The 22,779-nt window shown below is 44.4% G+C and overlaps 1 protein-coding gene and 2 long non-coding RNA genes across 10 annotated transcripts in view; 1 reads left to right on the top strand and 2 right to left on the bottom strand.

Annotated features, from left to right (window-relative positions):
• LOC138738963 (limbic system-associated membrane protein-like) overlaps positions 1-22,779 on the bottom strand; it is a 1,544,776-nt gene that overhangs the window by 17,750 nt on the left and 1,504,247 nt on the right. Inside the window, exon 10 of one of the 8 annotated variants that reach the window (XM_069890209.1) lies at positions 17,673-17,728. The exons of the other annotated variants lie outside the window; for them this stretch is intronic. Coding sequence (XP_069746310.1) covers positions 17,673-17,728 — 56 coding nt within the window. The remainder of the gene's footprint in view (positions 1-17,672; positions 17,729-22,779) is intronic. 8 annotated transcript variants of the gene reach the window in all.
• LOC138738965 (uncharacterized) lies at positions 1,335-6,814 on the bottom strand. The gene is made up of 3 exons (XR_011341907.1): positions 6,629-6,814; positions 2,963-3,136; positions 1,335-1,935 (listed from the first exon to the last, which is right to left on the bottom strand). It is a non-coding gene; the product is annotated as an uncharacterized lncRNA (long non-coding RNA).
• On the top strand, positions 7,451-12,032 carry LOC138739862 (uncharacterized). Its single transcript, XR_011342491.1, has 2 exons — positions 7,451-7,676; positions 11,665-12,032. It is a non-coding gene; the product is annotated as an uncharacterized lncRNA (long non-coding RNA).

The following is a 22,779-nucleotide window of genomic DNA, read 5'->3' as shown; positions in this document are numbered from 1 at the left end:
TACTTGGACATCTGCCTCTTAATGAAAGTGATTTTAAAAATCAGCTTTGTTCACCAGATGTTATACTCAGAAGTTAAAAACTACCCAAATAGAAATCTGCAGTGACCAGTTTCCCATTAAGTTGTACATTTGAAACATTAATATTATTTTTCATTTTCACAGCAGTACAAAGCATACACACACACACACACCCAGCCACACATCCACCCACACACCTTTCACATGCAGACACATCCACACACACACACACACACACACACACACACACACACACACACACACACACACACACAAATACCCACCACACACCTTTCACATACAGACACATCCACCCACACATCCACTCACACACCTTTCACATACAGACACATCCACACACACACACACACACACACACACACACACACAAATACCCACCACACACCTTTCACATACAGACACATCCACCCACACACACACACTCACACCCACACACACCCACCCACACAATCACACACACACTGACACACCCACCCACACACACCCACCCGCAAAATCACACATACACCGACACACCCACCCACACCCCGACACATCCACCCACAGACACACACACACAAAATCACACACACACACACACACACACCGACATATCCACAGACACACCTCAACATATCCACACACACACACACACACACACACACACACACACACACACACACACACACACACACACCCCAATATATCCACCCACACACCTACACACACATTTTGGAGGGTGGGAACAAATGGTAACACTACCCACGCATGCCACAGTGAGAATATACAGACTCCTTAAAGATGGCAGCAGATTCAAACCCATGTTGCTGGCGTTGTCCACAAATGCTTTCCTTTAAATTAATTGTACCCAAGTAGTTATTCTGCTGCAGTCTCATATGGTTCCTCGACTACTCAATTTGTCAAAGAAGGCAGGTCCTGATTGAATGTGACTTGAATAACAATACTGCAGCATCTTCGCCTTGATATCGGGTTTTGAATCGAAGCATTGACTGCCCATTTCCACTCTCTGACCTGCTGGTCCTCTAGCGTTGCCACCTCAGGGTTCCTGCAGCTTTTCAGCAATGCTAATGTGACACCATTATAATGGAACAGCAGGGGTGTCTATATTTTGAATTCACCCTTACCCAAAAGTCCAGTTGTAATTTAGACCCACAGACAACACGTCCCTGTGGAATTGATGAGATGTGGCAAGGCTTAAAGGGGCTTTTACTTCAAAATGATGCTGGGGTGAGCAAAGACAAGAACACCTGTCCTTGTATCCTTCGAGACTGGATTTAATTTCACTTGTGCATCAGTCCTTTTCCAAAATAAAATTGGTCAGCAACATTGATAATCAGGCAAAAAAGAGAAACAGTACTCAATGGGCTCAAGTGATTCACTAGAAATAGCAGGAAGACAACGTGCCCGTATTGGTGAGGACTGGGTTGTGATAATTCTGTGGCAAAATTATAATGCGAGCCAAGTACCAAATGCTGCTTCAACAATTTTGGACTTGCCAGGCATCAAACAGATGATGGCTTTCACCTGCCAAGAAGATCATTCCTTTCCCTCAATGGCCCTGCAGCTTGAGGTCTACATGAGGAAGTCAGGCCAACACAGCACCTTAAATTGGGACCAAGAGTTAAAGGCTTTGAAACAAGCCCAACGTGTCCACGTGACCTCATTACTAGTGAGTTACCAGCCCCGTTTGCCTGTGTTTGGCCTCCATTCCTCTCAAATTTCTTTGTCCTTGTCCAAATGTCCTGAGAGGCTTTTCACAGGTGCAGGAAGGAAGGAGGTTGCCAGTGTTTTATTTATTTATTTGCCAGTGTTTGTTCTCTGTAGAGCCTGTGCTCAGCCAGCCGAGCAGTTGTGTGGGTCAACGTTTTGATGCCGAGTTCCAATGTTCAAACATCACTACAAATGGGAAGAGAAGTAAAAATGGAGCTTAATGTAACACGACTTCCCCAACATGGAACCCGGCTGATTTTCCACTGTGAGATGGGAGAACAATGAGAGGGCAGCACCACAGATGGAACCGTTGCCTCACACCTCTTGTAACCCGAGTTCATTTCTAACCTCTCCCCCTCTCTGTGAACACTCTGACAAGGAGGTCTTCATCTGAGTGGTGGAGTTTCTTTGTCCCAATGACATGTGGGTCGGTGGGTCAATTTTACCACTGAAAACTGTGCAGATGGGGAGGAAGGGAAAATGGGGCCAGAGTAATGAGAAAGTGGGGAGAATAGATTCCTGGCAAAATTAGTGGGTAGCAGGGGTTGTTCTGTGCAAGACTCAATGAGCTGAAATGGCATGCAATGATGAATGGGAAAATGGAAACATTAGGCAGGTGAACAAGCTTCTGACTTAGAGAGAGTGTAGATGTAGAGTACCCCTTTATCCATTGTTTCACTCCAACCTGCATTCCTTCTCTACAAATACAGAGCAGTATTTCACGCCACTTTCCAAAGAAAGGAGGGCTTGATGAAAATGCAGTGGAAGACATCTCCAAGTTCCAACGGCAGCAGTTCAAATCCGCTGATAATGTGAAAGAAGGCCATGAAAATGCCCATGTTAAAAGGCATTAGGTTATAAATCACCAAATATTTCAGCTGTGTATCTCATCACCTCTAGCACAGGAGCAGTAAACTTATTTTTGTGGTCGACATAGATTATACACCAGCACGTCAGATTTGAGAGACCTTCTTAGCTAATATTTTGAGGCCTATGGAGACCCAGCCAAATTTCAAGATCAATTCAGCTTCTGGCTTCATTATAAATGCAGTACCTGATTGTTTGCTAAAGGGATTGTTTGCAGAAGGAACCACACTCAGAGTTGTGGAGGTTAAAGTTTCATTTCCCTGCTGGACATCAACACCTGGTCATTCCACTGATTACTGTGATTCAGTAAACTCATTAATTAGATTTTAACTCAATCACAACCCACCATGAGGTTTCCTCTTGTAACATTGAAAATGCAGAATGTCTACAATGTGACTCTTGAAAGCCTTGGCAAGCTGACAGGAATCTCATCTCCTTCAGGTCCATTGAAATTCCAATCACTGAAGACCGCTGTTAGTGTCCAGACACCATCTCCCTCTGGGATCATTAATCACTAAGTCTATAAAACAGAACCAGTCACCACTCTGATCATTCACTCAAGGAACTCAACTAATCAGGTATTCTGTAATAGGAGCACATTCCAGCTTTCCTGTGTGGTTAGTACATTGGGACACTTTTTCAACTTGGTATCATCTTTCAACACCACCAATCTGCATAAAGGCGAGACAAGATTGATACTGAAAAATAATGAAATGAATGCATATGGTTTGTCCTTGATTTCTTTTCATTAAATGCTACAGCAAAAGGCTTTGTGACTGCCATGACTTTTCTTTTAAAAGCAGAATTTTAAATTATGAGTGAGGTTTGCCTGAGCATTTTAATGAAGACTTGTTCAAAACTATCATCTTAATCCCTGTGAAGGTCATTTTCTTTTTATGTACAATATAATTTTGTGAATGAATAACTACTTGAATGCCATTATCCCTGAACATACTTGTGTTTGATCAAACATTTAAAAATAATGGCGTGATAAAATTGTTGGATCACACGGTTCTCAATCAAAATGATAATCCTGACAGGACACTTGACTAAATTAATTTAAATGTTTAAAGTGGACAGGAAATCATCAACTGTTAAACCAATGATACTGAAGCCACTCAGTGCTTCAATGCAATATTATTTTATGCAGAAAATAAAGCGCAGGGAAAGGTTATTCAGGTGAATCAACCCAGAGAATAGCTTCATTCCATTCCCATCTGGTCCACACCTGTTCTCCACCAGAGCAATTCACCAGATCTGCAGCTCTCATCTACCGCAGCTGGTGGTCCCGCTGTGGTCTCCTCTCTATTTGAGAGACTGCGCGCTGACTGGGTGCTCGCTTCGCTGAGCATCTCGGGCTTTGTCCACTGTAATGGCGGGGATCCACCCAGTGGCCACCCATTTCAATTCCCAAGCCCATTCCCTTGCTGACGTGTCTGCAATGCACCAATTCCCACACCAGCCCAGCCACATGGTCTTGTGCACTGCCAGACGGAGACCACCCGCAAACTGGAGGAACAAAGTTAGAGGGTCAGTGGAGGGATGCTGATCCAGGACTCAGCGACTGATATGTATCGGGAGCTGGCCTCTGAGTTAGGAGAGTTTAAAAGGTAAATTGAGCAACAAATGGTTGAAGTCTGGGCTACAGATAGATAGCACATAAAATAAAGGAAGGAAGTTCAAGCAGAGTGGCCAGTGTGGAGCAGTGTGTCGGAGTGGAGATTTAGAGGCTTTGGCGAGCAGAGGCTGAAGACGTAGTACAGATAAGGTCAGGTATGATCCTTCAATGAGATGGAAATTCGGGCAGTGGAATGCTCCGCTTGCAGGATGCGGGAAATCTGGGAGAGCACAATTGTTCCTGATGACTTCACATTCATGAAGTGCATCCAGCTCCAGCTCCTTCCAGACTGGATTATGGAACTGGAGCTGGAGCTGGATGAACTCTGGAACATTCGGGAGACAGAGAGGGTGATAGACAGAAGGTATAGGGAGAAAGTCACAACCAAAAGGCAGAAAAAGGAGAGGGTAGGGGAATAAGCAATCAGTGCAAGGTACCCTGTAGCTGTTCCTCTCAACAATGTATACTGTTTTCGATACTGTGGGTGATGGGGATGGGGGGAGGTGAGGGTGTGGGGGGAGCAATCTATCAGGGACATTGTAGTGTTCAGGTCTCTGGGACTTCTTATTTGAAGGGTAAAAAAGGTAAGGGGGAGAAGAGGAGAGCTATAGTGATTGGGGATTGGAGAGGTAAATAAATAGGAACAAAATACAAAAGTCTGCAGATGTCATGACTGAAGTAAAAACAATGCTGGAGAATCTCAGCAGGTCAGACAGCGTATTTTTTTTAAATAACAGTTTTTTTTAAGTAACAGGCTATTTCGGCCCACAAACCTGTGCTACCCAATTTACAGTGAATTAACCTGCACCCCCAGTACATTTTTGAAGGGTAGGAGGAAACTGGAGCCCCTGGGGAAAATCCATGCAGATCCAGGGAGAACATACAAACTCCTTTCAGAAAGTATGAGACTTAACCCCGGTCCTGGTCACTGGAGCTGTAAATGCGTTGCATTAACCACGAAGGCCAACCATTCAGTGGTGGGTTAACCATTAGGCTGAGTAGGCTGAAGCCCAGGGGCCCGGAGGGTAAACGGGGCTTGACGTCAAACAACAGTAGAAATGTTACTTTAACAATGCCAAAGGGAACTCAGCCCCAAGATTAAAAGTATTTTAAAATTGCAACAACTTGTAGCTTTCAACACTCATGTCGATTGGCTTTCACCTATTCACTGAAATTAAAAAAAAAACAACACGTCCGCACAGAGCAGCAGCGGCAGCTAAATGTGGGATCAATGGCCATCTTCGTTGCCCATAATTCCCTACGTAGCTGGAACCGCTCCACCTGTGCCAGTGCCTGGGTAACGCGTATGCCTGTCATCACCTGCCTTCTATACGTAATTATTTTCCCAAATGACATTATAGCGTAAATTCTAACAATTGTAATCATAACGTATAAATAACCCATACACTTCAGGAAATTTTATTTCCTATTCAAATACAGTTGCATGGATTGTGGCAATGTTCATAAAATTGTTTTAATCTGTTTGTATCGTGCTTCTTTGAAATAAATATAAAATAAAATAAACTCTTAATACAAGGACTCAGGGCACCTCTGAATGACTGCGGACCCACCTCTCTGTGCTTCCCATTGGCTGGGCCGACATCAAACTTGCTTTCCATTGGCTTGCTGCCCAGTCGATCACCAGGTGGCTGGTGACATACATCCACTAACAGGCTATGGCACATGCAGCCTTGGCAGAGCAGCGAATGGGCGAGGGGTAGGAGGGGAGGGAGAAGGAGAAGAAGCAGCAGTAGTGTGCGCCATCGTGATGCCTCCTGCACCGTCACGGCTCGGATTGGGGCCGCCACTTGGCCCAGCAAAAATTCCCTTGAAGTGCGATTGTTCCGCCAAGGAGGGAGGGACAAAATGAGCCAGGCATGGATCAGAAGCAGCAAGGATGTAGGAGGACCATATGGTCGCGGCGCTGCTGGGCCCTCGAGGCAATGGAGTTGTGCCATTCAGCATTGATTGGTCTGGAAGAAACGGCAAAGGGGGTCAGAAGGGACAAGGTGTGGCTGCGTGGGGGGAAGGGGGGCAGTGGCTGGGCTGGTGTGGGAATTGATGCATTGGGAGATTCCTGCAGCATTGAGAGTTGATTTGTATTTTTGAGATGATAAACATGGGTGTCAGGTGTTTAGATGGTCACAATTTCCGTGTTGGCCATAGGCACTATTTTCCTTAGATACATCACTAGGTCAGCAGGCATGGCCTGCGAATGCCTCCCCCCCCATAAAGTCGATTCTGGGGGGCCTTACTAAAGCTCAACCTAGGGGTCCAGGTGGTAGTTAACCCACCACTGCAAACATGTTGCCCCAGTTTATATAGCAAAAACAAAGCTCCTTTTACACAGTCATTAAAAGGCTGGAGTTAACTGCTTTTAACTGCTTCACTTACCTGTGTAAATGCAAGAAAGGTGAGGGGGGAGGGGACACTTTCATCCCATGTCTGATACTACCAACGTATGTAGTATCAGGGCCTATGCTTTTTGTGAAGGTATCGGTCTAAAAGGATTCACGCAGGAAGCCAGTGCTGTAACACTACATCACACAGGAAGCCAAAGCTGTAGCGCTACATCACACAGAAAGTCAACGCTGTAATGTTGCATCACATAGGATGTTGACGCTGTAATGCGACATCACACAAGAAGCCAACGCTGCAATGTGACATCACACAGGACATCAATGCTGTTACATCACACAGGACATCAACGCTGTAATGCTGCATCACACAGGACGTTGACGCTGTAACGCGACATCACACAAGATATGAATGCTGTTACATCACACAGGACATTGATGCTGTAATGCTGCATCACACAGGAACCCGACACTTTAATGCAAAATCACACAGGACGTCAATGCTGTAATGCTACATCCACACTGGAAGCTGACGCTGTAACGCTACATCACACAGGAAGCCACCGCTGTAACGCGTCATCACATAGGATGTCAATGATGTAATGCTACATCACACAGGAAGCTGACGCTGTAATGCTACATCACACAGGAAGCCAGTGCTGTAACGCTATATCACACAGGTCACCGACGCTGTAATGCTACATCACACAGGACCCTGACACTGTAACGCGACATCACACAGGACCCCGACACTGTAACGCTACATCACACAGGAAGACGGTGCTGTAACGCTACATCACATAGGACACCAACACTGTAATGTTACATCACACAGGACCCTGACACTGTAACGCGACATCACACAGGACACCAATGCTGTAATGCTGCAGGTCTTGCCTCCTTTTACTCCAGGATGCCGGCTTGCTTATGTAAAAGATTGCACTGACCTAGCATTTCTTGGTTCAATGTGAACGCCCTGAGCTGCCTGTAAAGACAGGTCGTTCACACACCAATTAAGTGGGTTTTCTGTGTAAAAGGGCCCAAGGATACATGACTAACGTTTTGGGTCTGAGCCCTTGATCAAGGTATGAGCAAAATGTAGACAGGTGCCCAAATAAAATGGTGGGTGGAGGGGTGGGGGTGGAGGCTGGAGGTAATGTGGATGAGAGAGAGAGAGAGAGAGGGAGGGAGAGGATGACAGCAAGCAGGAGAAGGAGGGGGTGGCTCTGTGAAATGAAGGGGTGAAGAATGAAGGATACAGAGGGAGGGGGGAAGAGAACAAGAACAAAGAGCGGGCCAGCAGAAACCAGAGAAGTCAATACCATCTGGTTGGAGAGCGCCCAGACAGAAATTTAGGTATTGCTCCTTCAATTTTTAAATGTTTTTATAGTAACATCACACGATGGTTATAATAGGAGTGTTTTTTTTCATTATGATGTTGCTGTAAACACCAAATTTCATGACTTGCTCATGAAAATGACCTGATTCTGATTTCCCGGTGGACTTGCTTTGAAGTTTCTGTGAACAAGATCAAGATTCCCAGATGGTATGCTGCCTCCCAGGTGCCAGGGTTAGGGAGAACATAGATCAAGTTCATAGCCTTCTGAAGTGGAGGGTGATCAGCTAGATGCCGTGGTCCATGTTGGTACCAATGACATGGATAGAAGTAGGGATGAGATCCTGAACAGGGAATATAGTGGGTTAGGAAGGAAGCTGTAAAGGAGGGCCTTAATCTTGGGATTGTTGCCGAAGGTAGGAATAGGTCATTGTGACAGATGAATGTGTGGCTGAAGAGTTGCTGCAGGGGACAGGGGCTTACATTTGTTGATCATTGGGATCTCTTCTGGCAAAGGTATGACCTGTACAACAGGGACAGAGCTGCACCTGAACTGGAGGGGACCAATATCCTTCTGGCCAGATGTGCTAGGAATGTTAGGGAGGGTTTAAACTAGTTGGGCGGGGGGATGGGAAGCAAATTGTGAGGGCAGAAGGTGGGAGGGATGATGCAATGTGTTGTGGGTTTTGTGAGGAAGGACAGGCTGGGGCATCCGTTGGAGGGTTGGAAATACATCTATTTCAATGCAAGGAGTATCAGGAATCAGGGAGATAAATAGACCAGTACATGGAGCGACGATGTTGTGACCGCTACAGAGACATGGTTGATGCAAGGACAGGATTGGCTTATGCAAATACTGAGGTTTAGATACTTTACAAGGGATAGGATGGGAGTTAAAGGAGGGGAGGGGGAGTAGCATTAATGGTTAGGGATATTATCCCAGCTGCAGAAAGAGAGGATGTTGTGAAGGGAGTGTAGACAGAATTGACATGGGTAGAAGTCAGAAATAGGAAGGGAATGTACTAGAAGCGGTCTATAGGCCCCCAAATAACCCTTGGGACACCGAGGAACAGATAAGTAGGCAGATTTTGGAATGGATCAAAACTAAAACGGGTTGTTGTTATGGGAGACTTCAACATTCTAAATATTGATTGACACCTCTATTGAAAGAGGAATAGATGGGGTTGAATTTGTCAGGCGCGCCCAAGAAGTATTCCAGACATAGGAAGTGGACTGGCCAATGGGAGGAGAGGCCATTCTGGTCAGGTGACAGACCCCTCAGTGGTGTAGATTCTGGTGATAGTGACCACAATCCCCTGAGCTTTAGTATTGCTGCGGACAAGGATAGAATCAGACAAAATGGTAAGATGTTGAATTAGGGAAGATATAATTGTGACGGGATGAGGCAGGAACTAGGGTGAGTGAATTGGGGACAGATGTTCTCGGGAGAAATGACAGAAGTAATGTGGAGGATGATCAGGGGACCCCTTGTGTGGGGTTCTGGATGGGTTTGTCCCATTGGGGCAGGGAAAATATGGTAGGAAAAGGGAACCATGGTTGAAAAGACAGGTAAGGCAGCTGGTGAAGAGGAAGAAGAAAGCATCAGTTAGATAGAGGAAGCAAAAAACAAGAGGGCTCATGAAAATTATATAGTAGCCAGGATGGGTCAAGAAAGAATTTAAGAGAGCTCGTGTGGGGAATGAGAAAGTCCTGGCAAGTAGGATGAAGGAAAGTCTTAGGCATTCTATGAAGAACAGAAGAATGAGGAGAATGACAGTGGGGCCACTCAAGGATAAAAGAGGTAAAGTGCTTGGAGGTGGAGGAGGTTGGAGAATGAATACTTTGCTTCAGTATTCACCAGATAAAATGACCTTGGTCAAGGTGAGGTCAGAATAGAACAACCTTATGCGCTGCACAATGTTGAGATTAAGATTGAGGAAGTGTTGGATCTTCTTAAAAACATTAGGATTGATAAATCCCCAGGACTAGATGAGCTATACCCCAGATTACTATGGAAAGAGAAGGAAGAGATTGCTGAGGTGTTGACAAGGAGCCTTGGCCCCAGAGGAATACTGGAGAATGGGGAAATGTTGTCCCCTGATATAAGAAAGGTAATAGGGAGAATTGTGGAAATTATAGTCTAGCAAGTCTTACATCATGGGCAAACTCTTGGGGCGGATTCTTAAGGACAGGATTTATTAGCATTCAGAGAAGTTCAGTTTTCTCATGGATATGACTTATGAGAGGTAGGTTGTGTCTCACGAGCCTAATTGAACTTTTTGGGGAGGTAACAAATAATAAATTATTGAGGGTAGGGATGTAGATGTGTGCTATATGGATTTTACTAAGGCCCCCATGGGAGAATTGTTGAGAAAGCCCTGAGGCATGGGATCCATGAAACCTTGGCTGCGTGTAGAAAGCAGGGAGTTGTAGGAGATAGAAAGCATTTTGCCTGGTCAGTGACTAGTGGAGCTCTGCACAGATCTGTTCTTGAAGAGTTTTTTGAGGAAGTTTCCAGGAAGTATATGAGGGAAGGGCTGTGGATGTTGTCTACATGGAGTTTAGTAAAGCCTTTGACGAGGTCCCACATGGGAGGTTAGTTCAGAAGGTTCAGACACTGAGTATTCAAAGGGAAATGGAAGAGATGACCCAGGGGACTGTGACCACAGAGGTGGACCAGTGAAAGGGCAGCTGAGGGCCAGTGCAAGTGGTGGGCTGCTGGCTACTTGAGGAGAGGAACCTACGGAAGCTGCATGCTGCTGGGAGACTTGCGCCATGCTGCGGACTGCAGGAGGGTTACCAGGTTTCGGAACCAGGATGTGAGGAGGTGCCGAGGGTGCTGAAGGGTTCCTCATTATGTCAGAGGTTCGGATCTGGAGCTCGGGTTGCCAATGGTTTGGACTGGACTCTGGGTGGTTACGGAGGCTGGGGAAGTGCTGGAGGCAAATCTACAGACACTCGGTGACTCTGGAGGGACTACCTTTTGCTTCTCTTTCTCTGACTGTAAGAGACACTTTGGCAATTTCTGCCGATGGCAGATCTGTCTGCCTTGCAGCAGGCAAAAAGGAATTTCATGTAATAGGGCACTGTTTTATTACTACAATAGTAAATTGAATCTTGAACCTTGGTGACATACCAAATCTCCTCAAACTCCTCACATAGTATAGCCACTGGCGAGCCTTCTTTGTGATTACGTCAACATGGAGGCTCCAGGATAGATCAGTCCAAAGACAAAAGACCTAACTGTTAATCTTGCCTCTTAGGACATATTTTTCCAATCCAGGCAGCATCCTGTTAAATCTTACCTGCACCACTTCTAAAGCTTCCACAACCTTCCTGCAATGAGGTGATCAGAAATGAACACAATATTCCAAGTGTGGTCAAACCCGAGTTTTATAGAGCTACGACATTACCTCCTGACTCTTGAGCTCAATTCCCCCATCTAATGAAGGTCAGCATACCCTTATCTACCCTATCAAGCTGCATGGCAACTTATAGAGGTCTCTGTATTTGCACCTCAAAGCCTCTCTGTTCTTCCACACTGTTAAGAATCCTGCCATTAATTTGACCTTAAGTGCATCACTTCACATGTATTCAGATTGAACTTAATCTGACACTTCTCCATGCAGCTCTGCATCCGGTCTATACCCTGTTGAAAACTACAAAAACATTTGACACTATCCACAATCTTTCTACCATGAAGCCAATTTTCTAACCATCCTGCTGTCTTTCCTCAGATCCCGAGTGATCTAACATTCCGGATGGAACCAGGCAGAATGGAACACAGAACAGGACAACATCCTCTCAGCCATGTTAATCACTGGTCTGTCTCAGCTGGAATCTGGCTGCTTTCATGTGAGAACCAGCTCTTCAGCCCTGAACATGATGCCAGATGAAACAAAATTTCTTCTGCCTGCACATGGCGAATGTCTTCCATTTCATGTGTCCTTCAAAACACCTCCTAAATGACACAATCGTACTGCTTTCATCCCCTTTCGGGAACTTTATGTTAATACTTCCACCCACGTGCATGTAGTTATGATTTCAGTTATATTACCCTGAATTACCATGTGCTGCAGGCTAAATAAATGCTCCTTCATTTCCATTTTCTGGGACCCCAGTGAAATCGCACTGCAAAGAGATGTGAGATACCTCCACTTTCCTTCTCATTTTATCGCATAATTTTTTATCTGTTTCCGGTACATTCCCATGGCCTTGTACACTATCCTTTCCCAATATCCTTGAGTTATCCTTACCTCAATTATTGCCATTCTTTTATCTCTGCCTTTCCAAAGCCCCACCTCTGATTCCCAGCTTCTTTCTTCTTATTCTACACTTCCTTACAAAGTCAGGGTTGTTCCTGGCGGATAAGGGAAGATTGAGTAGGCAGGTGGGGATTCATTAAACCAGATTATCTCCATCAATGGTATCATCGGTTTAACTCATCATGGATTTTTTGTCTTGTCTTGGTCATCCTAATCTCAAATGAAATTCATTTTCCAATCCACGAAACTTGGCAGCCAATGGGATTGAAACCAATGGTGAGAGAATTAAACAGAACAGGAATAAAATGAGGTGGAATGAATCAACATAATAGAAAATACTTCCTGAAATACCTGGAAGGTGATCAGATCAAAATGTTAAATTTGTTCATCATGTCCAAAGATGCAACCTGATCAGCTTAATCCATTCCCAACATTTTGTTTTACTTTGGGGAATACAAAGTGATAATTTCCTTGAAGATGAACAAGAAGTGATTCCTGTTGAAGTCACAGCAACAAATAAGGTACCAAAATCAATGGGATCCTCCTGAAACAGAGTTACCCATGAAAACTACTTTCTTACAAGATAAAGAAGTTGAATTCAGTCAAGGAGGCCAAGAATGTTTCTCAACAATGTGAAGGAAAGGTTGATAACAATTTCTCGAATGCAGTGCAGTAGAAAGGATGTATGTCTCGTGTAAAGTCACGCTCTCATGATTTATTTTTCAGATTCCCAAAAGGAACAGAAAACAAGATGCTAGCATTCACGTAACATTGCTCAATTGAAAGCCAAGATGTAATCAGAAGTGCCCACCTTAGTATTTAAAGCCCGACCTCTGGATTGGGGGCAGATCTCATGCGAGAGTATATCAGGTGGAAGAACTAAACTTTCAGATCTATGAATGCTGGGTTTATTTTGCTGATAGAGGAGAAAAGGAACAATTCCTGACAGGAATTAAAACGTAACATTTGGTATACAGATGAAACACCACTTCATGGAATTTGACATTGCCTGGTGCTCATGGTTTTTAATAAGGAATGCATACCCTTGTACCTTGGAGTCAAGAATTTTGAAACAAGGTATAATCGACTAGAATTGGTCACAGGACAATCATCCTCAACGTAATCATCCACAATCATCCTCATCGGATGCCACAAGATGGAGTTCTGAGCACTCTGCTGTAGTCCTGAGCCCACAAATGCTATGGCTCCAATGGCCAAACACCGCTCTAACTTTGAATTCACAGAAGACACCACCACATGGACAGAATCTCTCAGAACAACAACTTGGAATATAGAAGGGAGACAAAGTGACTAATGGCTTGGTGCCAGGACCACAGCCTCTCCTTTAATGTCAGCTGGACTAAAGATCTGGTTGTAGATTTTCAGAAATGTCTTGGTGCTCATTTCATATTAACCAGAATGAGGTGGACACAGTATGAAAATCCTTGGAGTAAATGTCTTGTCGCATTCACGTATTTACCTTCTTCGGGAGGAGGAGAGTGAGTTTCAGGATCACCCATGTGGCAGTGAGCCAAAGAGAAGGTCAAAGTAGTTTACCTGGGTGGTGTTTGGGGAGTTGTTTCTCGTGACTTGTCCTGCTCCACCATCCATGCTGAACCAATGCCTCTACTTCTTCAGATACTGTTAGGGAATTTGTTGTGTCACCAATTTGTACAGGAGCACCTTTCAAAATATCCTGTCAAGGCGGATCAGTGTGTTGGATGGGAATGGCTCTTCCCAAGACCACAAGAAACTGCAGAGGGTTGTGCAATTTCACGCATCCCCACCCCTCCATTAACTCCATCTATACCACCCACTGCATCAAGATATTAAAAGACCCATGTTATGAATGAATAAACCTTATTAGTACTAACAAAGGAACAGCAATGGAAAATTCACCAGACACTGGTAAATTCAAAATAATAGTTATATTAAACTATTAATAACATAACATTTCTTACTTCATTCTAAACTTATCTCCAAATTTAACCCTACTATGCGCAAATATAAACGTGTGTGTGCGGATTAAAGTTGATTCTTGTTGAACTTCAGGATCTTTTAAAATTGTGGTTCAGAAGTAATTATGAAGCATTATTAAACATATCTCTTTAAACTCACAAGTCTTTTGATGAACTGCCTTTCAGAGTGATATTCTTCATGTGTGTTTTCAAAAGTTTCCCTCTTTCGTATTAGGGCTGTGGAACTGCAATCCTCAATTATTTCTTAAACATGAGTGACCACCTTCTGGGTACAAATGAGGCTGCCTCTCTTTTCTCAAAAGAGCAGTCAGAAGTCATCTTACTTATTTAAAAGCCACTTATGTTGTGTATATCTATGATAAGGATAATACAATGCAGAACAAGAAGTCTCTTTTTCTGGAGATTACTGTCTCAATTTGGTCTTTCCAGATGTCAAGTTTCTTAAGTCTTCAGTCTTTAGTCTTCATTCTTCAAGTCTTCAATCTTCTGATTCAAATTATCTCTCTGCCTTCAGTATATAGTTCTCTGGCATAATGTGACATGACATCACCACAGTTTTTGTTTAATTTCTCTTGCCTTTCTTCAAAACCATAATATCTCTGACCTCATCTCTGTTCCAGTGGTTTGGTTCTGGAAAGTCTACACAGGTTATCCCGAATGATATTTGAGCTTTGAAACAGCTACCAGTGTGATGTTGATTGTACATAAAAATAGCTTTTAAAGACCACATCTGGTACTTGAGTTTCAATTAAGAACACTTCTTCAGTTTTATGGGTTTGTTTGGACAGTTTGACTCCATCCGAACTCTTTCTCTTATGGCAATGGTGTTTCTGCACATGTGATCTGTGTGTGACCCTGTACCAGCCCACAACTAACTTACTAAAAATACATATACAAAAATAACTTACTTTACTAAGAAATATGTATTTTATAACTAAAAAAATTAACTTTAAAGATTAACACAAATCCGTTACATCCTTCCTACATTCCCATTGGGAAGACGTGAAATCATATATTACCAAATTCAAGGACAGTTTCTATCCTGCCTTTGCTCTGATCTCTTCCTGTAACTTTGCACCTCTGTATGAACTGGACCGCTCAAAAAAAAAGCAACATTATCACTCCATCTTGGTTCAGGAGACAATAACCGAGCAAATAATTAAACCTCTGTATCATCATGTAGGCCTGCATTCTTGGAGCAGCCAAATTACGTGACTCAATTAAATATAAATGAGCACGATGCCAGTCTTGCCATAATGCCATTCTTCATTTCCCTTCCACAGAATAAAGGGATATTGAAGGTGACATAAATGTATCAACTTACCGCACACCGAAATTGTGACAAATATTCATTCTTCTGAGATGAGTCATAATAACTTGATTGTTGAAGCTTGGCACAATTGTAATTGATAGCAAGATTTCAAAGCAGAGGTGTAATAATGTGAATGATCTGTTTAATATTGCATTAGCGGTGGCTCATGGGCACCTGTATGAACAACAGCCGCGCGAGATGAGATGACACAGTAATCCTGAGCTCTCACAAAACAGATGTAAGCAGCTGCCAGCTTGACTCAAGAAAGAACAGAGTGCTCAGGGCTATTGGGCTGACTGACAAATTCCAGGAAGCTTGTGCACTCACAGAGTGAAAGGCCGACGTCAATGCCCCCAACGGCAGTGCCCCTGTGGAGCTGTGTGCACCGAGAAGCTGCCTTGAAACATGGAGCGAGACTCCTGGACATTCCAGACATTAAACAGACTAGGAGTACATGTTATAGGAGCTGGGAGGTGACATTGAGACTGTTCAAGGCATTGGTGAGGCCAAATATGGAATACTGTGTGCAGTTCTGGTCCCCAAATTAGAGGAAGGATATCAATAAGGTAGAGAGGGTGCAGAGAAGATTTACTAAAACGTTGCCTGGATTGCAGTATCTAGAATACAAAGAAAGATTGAGTTGACTGGGTCTTTATTCATTGTAGCATAGGAAGTTAAGGGGGGATTTGATAGAGGTATTAAAATTATGAGGGGAATAGATGTGAATAGGCTCTTCCCCTTGAGGGTAGGTGGGATTGGATCATAAGTTAAGGGGTAGTGGGCAAAAGTTTAGAAGTAACATGAGAGGGAGCTTCTTCACTCAGAGAGTGGTGGCTGAGTGAAATGACCTTCCGAAGAGGTGGTTGCAGCAGGGTCAATTTTGTCATTTAAGAGGAGGTTAGATAAGTATATGGATGTGAGGGGGATTGGAGGGTGATGAGCAGAGAGCAGGTAGGTGGGAGTAGTGGTGTTCATTTAAATCGATGCGGAGTAGAGGGGCCAAGATGGCTTGTTTTCATACTGTAATTGTTATATGGTTATATGGTTTGGGTTTCCAGCAGTGCCATTACCTCATTTACATAATTCAATAGACACATTAAAATGCTACAACTGATACATATTTAACGTACACTCTCCAAGCTGCAAAATATTAATAAAAAACTGCATCATGTAGTTGTCTTTTGCACTTCTGCCATTTATTTTGTTTAGCCCCCTTTCCATAGATGCTGTTTTTCCTGCTAAGATCCTCCAGCACTTTGGGCATTTTAACAGAGTTGGAAACAAGTGTTGTCCAAATCACGGCGATGATTTGAGTGTGATTCTTGTTCTTGCTGGTCAGTAGACAGGTGGTCTTTTTCCAGTGGCCTACTCTCTCTCTGTGAGAGGAATGGGCAAGCCAAAGGCCCTCTGGACCACTGAGTCGGTATCTTCTTGAAGCTCAGGCAGTCCTACAGCAAGATCGCCCACCTGCAACCCTGACACACATTGTGACCACAGTCACTCGGATCAGAGCAGTTCTGCAGCTGATCCAATGATGCATGCAGATTCGCATAATCAATTGGCGTGCAGCTGCCTCCGACTTAATATCCAAGAATAACATCTAGCTACCTTCCACACAGATCAATAACAAGAGCACCCCTGCTCTTTGACATTCTCAAGGAGATCCTCAACTCGGGACAAGATGTCAAGAGCATGGGCTCCCAGCATGCTTCACTTTAAACAGCGTATTCATGCCTCCAAACCTTATTGGGTGGAGCTGCACTGCTTATCATCCAGCCCACTTTTCACCCCATTGTGAAACGCGATGGTTTCCACCGACCCAACACTCCTCCCTGCCATTCTCTGATTGATTCCTTTCTCCATGCAGGTCTGAGGGGAAGCGATTCAAACATTTCAGTGAAGCAGTCGAACACCAGCTTTTTCCATTGCAAGTCGAGATTGGGGATCACTTTACCCACAGTGCATAGATTATTTACAGTTATTATTTGCATAGATAATGTAATGCCTGGAGAAATCTCTACTCTCTGTACTCTCAATTTAGCATGAACGAAACTTGATTCAAAACATTCCTAAAATATTTTTTGTTTGGTGGAAGAAAGTACAAGATCCTCTCTGTTTTGAGTGCACAATGCATGTGCTCTAAAGAAATATCAAGATTACATTCATATAATATTAAAATCTTGAAATACCTCGCTTGGACTTGCAAAATCCATCTGAGCAGCCAGGAATAGAGAAATGCTGCCATCTGCTGAGAGATTTGTGATATGATTTAGGAATGTGGAAAAGGATCCATCAACACATTTGGCTGTCAGTCGTTGGCAATTCTGTTCTCTTTTAAGCAAGTGGACTCATCGTGATGCCCTGCCAAATCTACATGCACCTCACGCTGGGATATTGCGCTGACCTTTTCTTCAAACCAAACTCAAGACACTCTCATTGAGAGGCCTGAGTTGATGTGGGACGTGCCGGTTGGCGTAGCGGGTTAGAGCAATGCCTTTACAGCGCCAGCTGTCGGAACCGGGGTTCAAATCCCATGCTGTCTGACAGGAGTTGGCGCATTGTCCCCGTGTCCGCATGGGTTTTCCCAGGGGGGGGCTCCAATTTTTTCCCACTGTCTAAAACATACCAGGGGGTCACTGTTCCCTCAAAGCTGTGCGCAGATGCACGTTTTGCAACCAGTGCACAAAGGAAATTAATGTGTGCACAGAAGGTTACCTTTCATAATATAATAATTAACAATATATACTTATTGAAAATAATCTCTTAGCTGTTTCTGTTAACTAATTAGTCGGTTTTTCAAATACCACATTTGCATATCACTAATTTACGTCTCCTCACCTTTCCTGTTCCAGTCGTACAGCTGCAGCCATGCTTGGAGGACAGCTTTCATATCATAAAGTTTTCGAAGATCTGTTCCAAATTCTATAGTTAGCTTACAGAGTTTTTAATTGAAAAAAATATTGATTCACCATGTCGAATTCCAAAGAAGCGAAGGACATAAAATACAAAAGAACTGCGTTTGTTTGAAGTTGATTGGTTTTTAACACAAAACTGCTGCACCGAAACTCATGAGGTCATGAATGCTCAGCTGCAAGAAGTATTTATGTATGATTCGGAAACTGGAGTTTGTATTGTTGCAATAGGAAAGTTGCTGGAGAATTTGCTTGTGGAAAGAAGTGGGGTGATATTTGGAAACTCGACTTCTTGGCAAGTTACTCGCATTTGAACGGTGTATAAAAGCTCAGGCAACAATACCCATCATGACCTGTTACAGGAGTAATACACAAATGATGTGAGAGTTCAGATGAGAGAGAGTGAAAACGATCAAACCCAGAGGAGATCAAAGTTCTCATCAACAGCGTGTTTTAGCTGTTAAAATGAATAACTCTTTACATTCAGTTCAACACATTAATGAATGTATGGAAAAATATGTTGAACTCCTAGACAGTTGGCGTAGCAAAAATGATGCATTCAAATTACCAGAGTCGGCAAGTTCAGAAAGAGATGTTTCAAGATATAGCATCAGTGGATTTTCACACATTAACAGTTGATGAAACTAAACATCTCTGTCAGCAAAGGTCTCATTCTGTACTTCAAATTGAAAGATTGGACTGCGTATAAAACATTTTTATTGACGGGATAGTTCTACTGAAGTCGTGCGATGCTTCTTCTATTGTTTCAGTGATCAAATAGTTTTATGAAGAGGAGAAACTTGACCTCCATAAAGTAGAGATATTTGGGTCCGATGGAGTGTCAGTAATGTTGGGCAGAGTTAACAGTGTTGCAGCATGGGTGAATCAGGACACTCAACACTTAGTTCAGCCACACTGTGAAGATTTGTGAAGCATGGAAAGAAGTCAAGTTGATAAGGGACATTGGAACTTTGATGAGGACAATCTAGAATATGCAAATTTAAAGAAATTGCAAAAGGCCTCTGAAAATCAGACACTTAATGAAGTCAGATAATTATTTAGACTTGGCTTTGCAGGCAATTGTAAAAAAAATTATGAGGCACTCATTACTTACTTTGAAGAAGATAAGCCAAAGGACCCTATGACATACTGTCACAAGAACGTCACATACAAAGCAGTTTTACAGGTTTTAAGTGATGCCCATGATGAACTGGCTGCACTCTGCAAGGTTCAGCTAAAGAGTGGCCCAACACCGACTGATCCACTTCATGAGTCAAAATTAATGAGATCAGAAAGGAGTTTCTGTTTCATGGAGTGACAAAGGCCACCTTTTGCTCAGCCAACAACGTGAAGAAAATGCCACAGTCGATTCAAGTTCGCTGTTGACTTTTATAAATCGTCTTTGTTTACATTTAGAAGAAAGGTTTCTGAAGATGAGGTGAAAGAATGGTCGGCTTTTGTTTTCCCCGGCAAATGCAGATGGTGCCGTCACAGTTAGCAATAAACAAGTTAATGCCTTATGTGTAACCTATTGCAGTGGCCCGCTAACCAGGCCCAGTACACATAATGGCCGATGACTATGGTGACCGTGCAGACCCCGTGGGGGCCAATGACCTTCATCCCAGGTGACCACCTGGATGGTGGGAAACTGTGAGTAGTTGGAGACCGGCACTGCTGAGATGTCACTCCCGTCTTCAGCTTCGATTCCTCATGTGTGCATCTTCTTTCCACACTTTGTGGTAGCGTGCATGCCACAATGGTGATCCTGACGGGTCCAACCGGCATTTGGACCTGAAAATGATGGAACGAACAGCTCTCCACACAGTTTCGTTGAAGCTGCCAACATTCTGGGGGTCGCAGCCACACATGTGGTTCGAACAGGTTGAAGTTCAATTCCACTTATAACAAATCACTGCAGTTGACACATGTTACCACTAGGTGTTGAGCTCTCTTGACTCGGACATGGCAACAAGGGTCATCGATTTCCTATGGTAGTCTCTGGACCAACGCAAATACAATGCCGTCAAGGACCTATTAACCTACACCTTCTGGCTCTCACTGCACGAGCATGCTGCCCGATTGCTGCACATGGACAGTTTGAAGGACAGAGCCCTATCTGCCCCCATGAGTGAGATCCTCATCATTCCCTCCTCTTTGAACAGGTTTTCCTGGAGCAACTGCCCAAGGATATCTGACTCTTGCTCACCAACGAGCACTTCAGTGATGTCAGGAAAGTCGCTGCCCAGGCAGATGTGTTCTGGAGAGTGATGAAAGAAAATGGTGCCTCGGTGGAGTAGATCACTATTCTCCACACACAGCCGACAACATGGTCACAGCAAATAGAGAGACAAGTGGACCCCCCAATCCAAAAGTATTGCTATTATCATCAGTGATGGGATATGGGGGTCCCGTTGATGCCGCCCAACCTGCACGTTTCCGGGAATCACCATGGACAAGAGTCATCTTTGATGGCTGCTGCGTTTGGCCAATGTGTCAGTCTCGTCCACGTTGGGGACTCTCTGTCAGGAAGGTGCTTCCACGTGAACACTGGTGCCCAGATAATTGAACTCACCCCCTTGGCCTACAGCACCCAAAATGGCAAACTGGGCCTGGCACTGAGGGCAACGAACAGCACCACCATATGAACATTCGACTTCTGTACCACCCCTCTTCGTTCTGGCAACAACCAGTTCACGTGGACATTCACCATTGCGACAGTGGCGCAACCGCTCCTGGGAGCAGATTTCCTGTGAACCCACTGCCTGCTGGTGGACCTAAAGGGCAGCGCTTGGTGCATGCCAGGACTTTTTAAACCACACCCCTGGGAGAAGCCAAGTTACCTGTTACTCTATCCGACCACGCATTCATGCGGATCCTAGCAGAGTTCCCTTCAATCATAGTGCCACAGTTTTCCACCGCTGAGCCGAAGCATGGGGCAGGTACCATATCATCACTGAGGGCTCCCCGCTCCACAGCAGGGCATGCCACCTCCCCCATGAGAAACTTACACTTGCTAAGGGGGAGTTTAAAAAACTGGAAGAGCTGAGGATAGTGCAACATTCTGACAGCCCATAGGCCTCCCTCTGCACATGGTTCCAAAGGCAGCAGGAGGGTGGGGGCCATGTGGTGACTATCGCCGCCTCAACGAGGCCACCACATTGGACAGATACCCTTTGCCCCATACTCAAGACTTTACTGTTAACTTAGAAGGGGCACGAGTTTTTTCAAAGTCAATCTCATCAGGGGCTATCATCAGATCCCGGTCCATCTTGATGACATCCCCAAAACTGCCATCATTACTCCTTTTCTACTATTTGAATTCCTGAGAATGCCCTTTGGACTTGAAAATGCAGCCCAGACCTTCCAGAGGCTGATGGATGTGGTGGGTTGGGATCTCCTATTCACGTTCATCAATTTGGATAATATTCTCATCGCCAGCTGCAAGAACATGGAGCACGCGGCCAACCTGAGGCAAATGTGCAGCCGGCTCCAGGAATTTGGGCTGACTATAAACCCTACTAAGTGCCAGTTTGTGTTGGAAATGATTGAGTTTCTGGGGTATCGGATGAAAACGGAGTGAAGCCTCCGCCCGAAAAAGTGGAGGACGTTTGGCATTTCACTAAACCCTCAAGGTGAAGGGTTACAAGAATTCATTAGTATGACTGTAGCCTGTGGAGTAGGCGAAGTGTAGAATAAGAACATGTCAAGGTTGAAGACTGATTTATTACTCTCCCAGCTCTGTTTATATTCACTCTCTGCCTCTGACAACAGGAGTGATGTCATCGCAGCTTTGGTCTCTGATTTAAGTTCCTGCTGTTAACCTGTTGTCTACCGCCATATGGGAGGTCACGCGGAGCGATGGCTGTTGGTCCCTGCGAGGATCTCGTGATAGCCAAGTACGCCAGCCATCTTGAGAGCCGGGTCACGACTCGTTTCATGACCCACAACCCCTCCACTTCCCGCCCCCAATCCCCCCTCCCTGGAACCAGTGATTGGAGTGCCCAGCGCTGCTTTGGGCAGCCTAACTCTGCGTCATGGGGCTGAGTCTCCACTGGCTGGATAATATCTATATGGGCCAGTTTCAGGAGGTTGAGGGTAAAGGTTTCCACTTTGTTGGCAATGTCCAATACAGACGTGGACCAATTGCATGTGACGACTCTGTAAGGCCACTTGTATGGCAATTTCAGGGGTGCCTGGTTCACTCCCCTTTGCATAAAAATATATTCATCCCTTGGGCAATGAAAGATTTGGGCTGGCCGTGTAGTGGCGGGTGTGGAGGGGCTGGGGTATCCAGTCTTACCCTCAGCTTTTCAGTGCAACCATGGGGGTTTCTGAATCCTTGGCAGCAACCAAGAACTCCACCATAGACCATTTCTGCTGCAGA

The sequence above is a fragment of the Narcine bancroftii genome, chromosome 7 (assembly GCF_036971445.1).
Source record: "Narcine bancroftii isolate sNarBan1 chromosome 7, sNarBan1.hap1, whole genome shotgun sequence".
Lineage (NCBI taxonomy): Eukaryota > Metazoa > Chordata > Chondrichthyes > Torpediniformes > Narcinidae > Narcine > Narcine bancroftii.
The sequence above is the reverse complement of the archived record's forward strand: the minus strand, read 5'-3'. Positions and strand labels throughout refer to the sequence as shown.